The sequence below is a fragment of the Pteropus vampyrus genome, unplaced genomic scaffold, assembly GCF_000151845.1.
Source record: "Pteropus vampyrus isolate Shadow unplaced genomic scaffold, Pvam_2.0 Scaffold105, whole genome shotgun sequence".
Classification (NCBI taxonomy): domain Eukaryota; kingdom Metazoa; phylum Chordata; class Mammalia; order Chiroptera; family Pteropodidae; genus Pteropus; species Pteropus vampyrus.
In genome coordinates, this window is record NW_011888886.1 from 2,064,765 (window position 1) to 2,071,448 (window position 6,684).

Consider the following 6,684-nt stretch of genomic DNA (forward strand, 5'->3'; position numbering starts at 1 on the left):
TTCCACCTCCCCGTGTGACTAGCCACTTTGGCTTACACCCTAGGAATTAAAGTCTTATTAATCGTTTATCAAAGAAAAATATGAACTTCATATCAGTAATCTTTTTAAGGAATTTTTTAAGGGTTTTCTGTGGAAACTCCTTGCCAGCCAAGTCCAGTCATTTTCCTTTTTTCGGACATTGGCTTAAAAGCAAAATTGTCGAGAGTGTTCTGTTGACACCTTCTCCTAGAACAGAGCTTGTGTGCAGCATGTGGTATATTCGTTACATGCATGGTGAAGGCTCCTGGCTGGGTAGCCACATGCCCATCAGGGTTACCCCGCAGTTTCCCCTGGACTGAGAAGCCATTGTGTTGTGTTGCCTTTAGGTTGACATCATAGACATATGTGAGTCAATCCTGGAGAGAAAGCGGCATGACAGCGAACGGTCTACGTGCAGCATCTTGGAGCAGAACGATATCGAAGCTGTTGAGGCTCTTGTTTGCATGAGCTCCTGGGGTCAAAGATCCCAGCAACGTGACCTGTTAAAGATCAGACCCCTCACACCCGTCTCTGACTCTGGAGATGTCACCACGACTGTGCATGTGGATGACACCGCACCTGAGCTACCAAAGGACTTCCATTCTTTATCGACGCTGGTAAGAGGTGGGGGAAAGGAGAGTTTTTGTGCAACGTGTACGTTCAATAACTGTGCTGAGGAACTCGTGGGCAGATTCACTGGGATGCTGGCAAGCAAGTTCATGGCCTCCCCATGTGGAGGACCTAAGGGTGAAACTTCTTTTATCTCTAGGAAATACGTTCTGTCCATTGATAGATCATAGCTTGCAGACACAGTGTTAAAATGCCCATAGGATGCAGTCTACAGATTCAAGAAAGTAAAATATACTCATTTCCCTGGGGAATTGCAGGGAGCTAGGTTTCCCCAGGTGAACCTGCCCAGGATCACGGTATGTGGGTGGCCGAGGAAAGCCTGTGCTTTGGCACAGGACACCCTTTGTTAACTGGGTCAAAACACTGGCCTCTCGTCCTCCCTGTGGCAGCCAGCCTCTTACTTGTGTGAGTTGGCTAGGGTCAAGCACTTTTTTGTTTTCTTAACTTGCTACAGCTATGAAATTGCTGGGAGAAATTGCTTCTCAACTTGGAGGAGTTGAGAGCTGTCGGTTGCTAACAGAAGTGAAAATAGTCATCTAATTGTCCTGGGCTGGAAGCTTGCACCGAACGGAGAGTGTGGAAAGCCGACCTGGAGAGGGATGAGAAGGCACTTGTAGGCGGTAGAGATGACTGTACAAGTGCCGCCTGGCTGCCGGCGTGCCTCTGGGAGTTACTCGGCACTGGGCTCTTCCATGGGGAGGCCGAGAATAAGTGGGAGTTGTTGGGGGCAGTACAAGGAGAGGCTTGGTGTGGGCAGGATTAGAGCATGGCCTTTTGGGATCGTTCCAGGAGGTTTACCTTGAATCTAGTGGGCACCAGCTAAGTGTGTGTTAAATGATTTAACCAGAATTTAAACAATTTTTGAGAATCTAAAGTTTTTGTGAAAAGCTCTCATTTTGAACATAATATTTTTTTTTCTCACCTGTAGTCTTAATGCTTATATCGCTCATTTCAGCAACTGTGCAAGCCCAGGAGCGGCACCAACATTCTTACAGCTGAGCAAATGGGTGGATTTGGGAGCGGTCAGGAAAGGGAGAGAAAACTCAAAAGTAAAGAGCCTTACGCAGCCTCGAAATCCACCGGGTGCAGTTATGAGCAGGCTTATACCAGTCTTTTCTACAGATTTTTTAAAAAGGAACTGGGGGCAACATGATCAACGTAAGCCCCTTTTAAACTTTAACCAAAACAACCTTTTCACACAGTACCTTTTTTTTTTTTTTTTAAAGTGCATGACTCCTCCTCAGAGCCCTGACCTCGTGGAGCCATCGACGGGGACGCTTGTTCCTTCCCAAGTAACTGATCCCAAAGCATGCGTGGTCACGGCCATCTCCCCGGCCTCTGGTGGGGCAGCCAGAGTGCTGAGCAGTGGGGCAGAGAGGGGCCCGCCTGGCTTGAAGCCAGAGCTGCTGGAGCCAGCCCCTGGCCGCCCCCCCTGCAAGGCTGTGGTGACGAGTGTCATCCGCCACACCACGGGGAGTCCTGCTCCCATCCACACACCTACCACGCAGACTCAAGAATGCCCGCTTTCAGACAACGGAGAAGGAGAAGCACGGTTTCTGGGACATACTGAAGCTTTGCAGGACACACACCTCACAAACAGTTTACTCAGCGTTAACGCAGTGTCTTGTCAGCCTTGCTCACATAAGTCTAGTGGCCTGATCCCCACTGACAAAGGCCAGCAGGCAGATTGGCCCGTTGCAATTCAGACCTGCTCACCAAAGAATTACGAAAATGACTTGCCAAGGAAAGCCACTCCTCTGATTTCTGTCCCCATCCCCAGTCCCCCTGTCCTTTGCCAAATGATCCCTGTGACTGGACAAAGCGGCTTATTATCAGCTTTTTTGAAGCCACCTCCCCAAGTATCAGCCGGGACTGTCAAACCCATCCTACCCCATGCTGCTCCGTTGCCCCAGCCTGTGTTCGTGGGACCATCTGTGCCTCAGGGAACTGTGATGCTGGTTCTGCCCCAGGGGGCGCTCCCCCAGCCTGCCACCTGTTCTTCGAGTATAATGGCTGTCGGGAATACCAAGTTACTGCCTCTTGCCCCTGCTCCCGTGTTCATTGCCTCCAGCCAGAACTGTGTCCCTCAGGTAGACTTTTCCCGAAGGAGAAATTATGTTTGCAGTTTTCCAGGCTGCCGGAAAACGTACTTCAAAAGTTCCCACCTCAAGGCTCATCTTCGCACGCACACAGGTGAGTACTGAGGCAGGTAGGGCCTCAGTGACATCAGGTCCCATGGTTAAGAAGCACACCTTGAGCCCTCGAGTGGGAGGGAAGCGTGAAAACTACTGGGAAAGTGGAAACGTGGCTTTTTTCTTTAGGTTCTGAAAAGCCTTCACAGTTGTGTAGGTTTGGGATTCGCATTAGTACAGCTGTCAGTGGTGGTTCTGCCACGTGGCATCTGCTCGCCCCAGTGCATAAGATGCAGCACAGCCTTAGGATTGTGGTCCTTTGACGGGCTTTTAGGTGATGTTTGCATCATCCTTTTCCCATCACAGTAGACATTTTATTTCGCATTTTAGAAAATGCACTCCCATTCAATAAACATCAGTGTGACTGACTTAGACTTATTATGGGGAAAAGTCTCCCCAAAGTATGGAAAAGTTTGAATTCTAGAATATATGAACTTCAAAGAGATATAGTTTCTTACTTTTGGGAATATATAGGTTTTAATTCAGAAGGAGAAATCACGTAAGAAATTAACTGTAATGACAGTGATCTCTGCTGTCTTAGCTGCTTCCAGATAAGAATTTTCTGCAATGATGGGAATGTTCTCTGTCCGTCCCTTAGGGACAGAGCTGCACGCACTTGACTGGGGAACTGAATTTTGTATTTGACTTTGCATTTTGTAGCTACCTGGGGCTGCTGGCTTCCATGTTGGAGAACTCTGAGGGCTGCCTGGTGGAGGCTCCGCTTTAGTTGATCAGGGCAGAATGTCTTGGGTGTGCTGTGGTCCTCTTGTTCTTTGAGTTAGTGTTTTGTTTTTAAGGGTCCTGTGGTTTAATAGGGTGCTTGTGAAACTCGCCTTTCAGGGCTCACATGACCACATACGTGGAGCACAGTGACAGTCCACAGGCTCTGCAGTGAAGGTGTGTTTCATAGACTCTCTTGATCATGAAACCCCTTCCACTAAAACGTCTGCTAACAGCCTGTGGGACACCAGTGACTTGTGGAACACGGCGGCGGGGAAAGGGAACAGGAGGGCGTTTCTGTCGTACTTTATTCCAGAATGCGTGAGATAGAGCGGTCTCTAATTAGCACACTGAAGCTCCGATGGTGGCAGCTCCCGCTTGCAGAATGAGGCGGAGTCTGGGGCAGGATGCAGGCGCTGCAGAAGGAGCTCGACTGTGCCCCACTCTGCAGAGTGGGCTGTTCGCTTCGGGGATGAGGCTCCGTCAGCAGCTCGCCTCTCTGCCTCTACTCTCTCTCCCCAGTTCCACGCTTCCTTACGGGAAACCCTGAGAGGCCTCGCCAGAGTCGGTTCTCACAGTGACCCCTCAGCTCTGCTTTCTTCTTTGACCCTAGTGGTTTATTGTGTTTCCCACCACATTTTTTCTTCTTTTAAAGAAAATTCTTTACATGCTTGACGGATCTCACTGGATATAAACTCTTGGTGTCCGACACAAGAACCTGACACCAGTCAATTATGCGTGGCCCTTGGTGCTGCAGGGTGACTGTCATAGCTGTATCAGAGGGGACGGGCGCCTCTGACGGGCTCACTGACTTGGCTGGTTCTATTTTTTCGCTCATTCGACTGAAGTGAACCTCACATCACATCCAAACACAGATTCCAGATTTGGGGAGGTGATGGAATGAGGTTTTACTGTTAACTCATCAGCTTCTCTTGGGAGAAATACGGGATGGCATAAAATGAGATGATCAAAACAGGCTTTTTTCAGGTTTCCCAAAATACTCCAATTTAAATGACCATAAAAGTAAAGGTTCCGAAAGATCGACTTCTTATGCCATTTGTCAACACTAAATTTTCATAAGAAATAGAAACTTTGGGTAAGTTTACTTTAAATAAGATAGTGTTCCATGGATTTCGACCAATCTGAAAAATGTTTTAATTAGAATTAGATAAAGGGAGCAAAAGCTACATTTTTGATCTGTTGAAAACAGGTAGGATACTTTATAAATCCCATGGCAAAGGGTTGTTCATCTTTGTCCAGCCGTCCTGGCACTTGCCAGCAGCAGTGCTGGATTCCTGGGAACAGGTGGGCATCCTTTTTATACGCTTACAACATGGGGTCTTTGAAATCCAGGAATTTCAGGCCTTTTCTTAGAATGGTTCACAAAACCATTGTGATGCGGAAATTTCCCCATTAGTTCAACTACGAAAAACATCAAATAGTCGGTGTCTCTTCAACACTCTTTCATTCGAAAGCACTTATTCGCCACCTGCCGTACAAAGCACTGTGCTGGGGCTAAGCTGTACAAAGACAGATGAACTAGACAAGTCATCAACCCTTGGAAAGGCAGGTCACACGGCCACGCGTAACAGTGCTTAACAAGTCATTTCACGCGGTCACACGAGCAGTGTAAGATTGTCACAGCCTGATCAAGACAAGAGCTTCAGGATGCAGGAAACGGGCCCTTCTTCTCTGTCGGGAAGGGCTACATGTCACCTGCAGACAGAGCCCCCCTGGCTCACCTCTGGGACTCCAGGGAGATACAGTGTGGGTCGCCTGCTGGGAGCTCAGCACCTGAATGAGTGACAGACTCTGGGAGCTGGTAATGGCAACAGGAAGGTGGCTGTTGGAGTTCCAACCCATTGTGCAACCTTTTTGTTGGGTAATTAACAAATATGAGCATGGAAGTAACGATCCTGAGAAGTCATGGAGGTCCTGGAGGGAATCTTTTAGATGCGCAGCTTCCTAAGGGAAAGAATTATTATTCCTTTCAAAAATCTTTTCTCTACTGTGAGCTAACCAAGATTTATTTTTATTTAAAAATGTCCTTTGAAAGATTAGATTAGTTTGACATCTCTGGGCCCTGGCATGTTACCTCTCAGAGGTGGCAGGAAGAGACTTGGAGGATTTCTTAACTTCTGAGTGACCCAACACCAGAAGAATAGGCTATTACTTTCTTTCTAGACTTTGATGAACAAAATTAAAACGCCACCAGTGAACCGTTGAGCATCTACACTTTAATTTGCGCTTTCTCGCCTCTTAGGAGAGAAGCCTTTCGGCTGCAGCTGGGCTGGCTGCGGTAAGAAATTCGCCCGCTCGGACGAGCTCTCTCGCCACCGCAGGACGCACACCGGGGAGAAGAAGTTCGTGTGCCCAGCGTGCGACCGGCATTTCATGCGCAGCGACCACCTGTCGAAGCACGCCCGGCGCCACGTGACCACCAAGAAGACCACTGGCTGGCAAGCAGAGGTTGGCAAACCGAACAGAATTGCCTTGGAGACACCCGGAGGCCACCGGTGAGCGAGCCAGCCGCTGCCTGGAAGGCCGGCCGGGGGTGGCTGGCGAGTGGCCCACGGGAGTTGTAAGGAGCCTTCTTTCAGGAAAGGGACTGGTGGCTTTCTCTCCCCCCGCCCCAACCATTGTCTTGGGAGTTGGGGGAAGTGGGGAGCTGGTTCTAAGGAGAGTAGGTTAACTTTTCTTTCTGGTTGATCCCGTTCAATATCTTTTGTAGTTTTAGAAGTTTTTTAAGGAAATGGAAGAAAATTTGATAATGTAAATCACCAGCATTCAAATAAACGTTTCGGCAATAAATTTTACAATATCTGGATTTTTACCACCTTTCTATTCATGTTTTGTAGAAATGAAACAGGGTATTGATTTTTATACTGTTTTTTATGAAAATATTTACATCATTGGTACTCCGATCACCAGTTTCTAGATAGATGATTTCGCAATCTTGTTTTCAATGTTTAACAATGTTTTTATAGTAACCCTGCTTTTAGTAACCTTGGCACATTATTCAGCCAAAAAAAAAAAAAAAAAAATCACAAGTTTGTAATCAGGCCTTTAAGATCTAAGAATTTTTTAGTAGCAGAACTGGTTGAATAGGGGTCTCTTAAAGAAA

The 6,684-nt window shown here is 47.6% G+C and overlaps 1 protein-coding gene across 1 annotated transcript in view; it reads left to right on the top strand.

Moving 5' to 3' along the window:
- Positions 1-6,684, top strand: part of KLF11 (Kruppel like factor 11) — a 13,459-nt gene extending 6,775 nt beyond the window's left edge. The window contains exons 3-5 of the mRNA XM_011365137.2: positions 366-635; positions 1,875-2,841; positions 5,824-6,684. Of these exons, the coding sequence (XP_011363439.1) occupies positions 366-635; positions 1,875-2,841; positions 5,824-6,080 (1,494 nt within the window). The 3' untranslated portion in view covers positions 6,081-6,684. The remainder of the gene's footprint in view (positions 1-365; positions 636-1,874; positions 2,842-5,823) is intronic.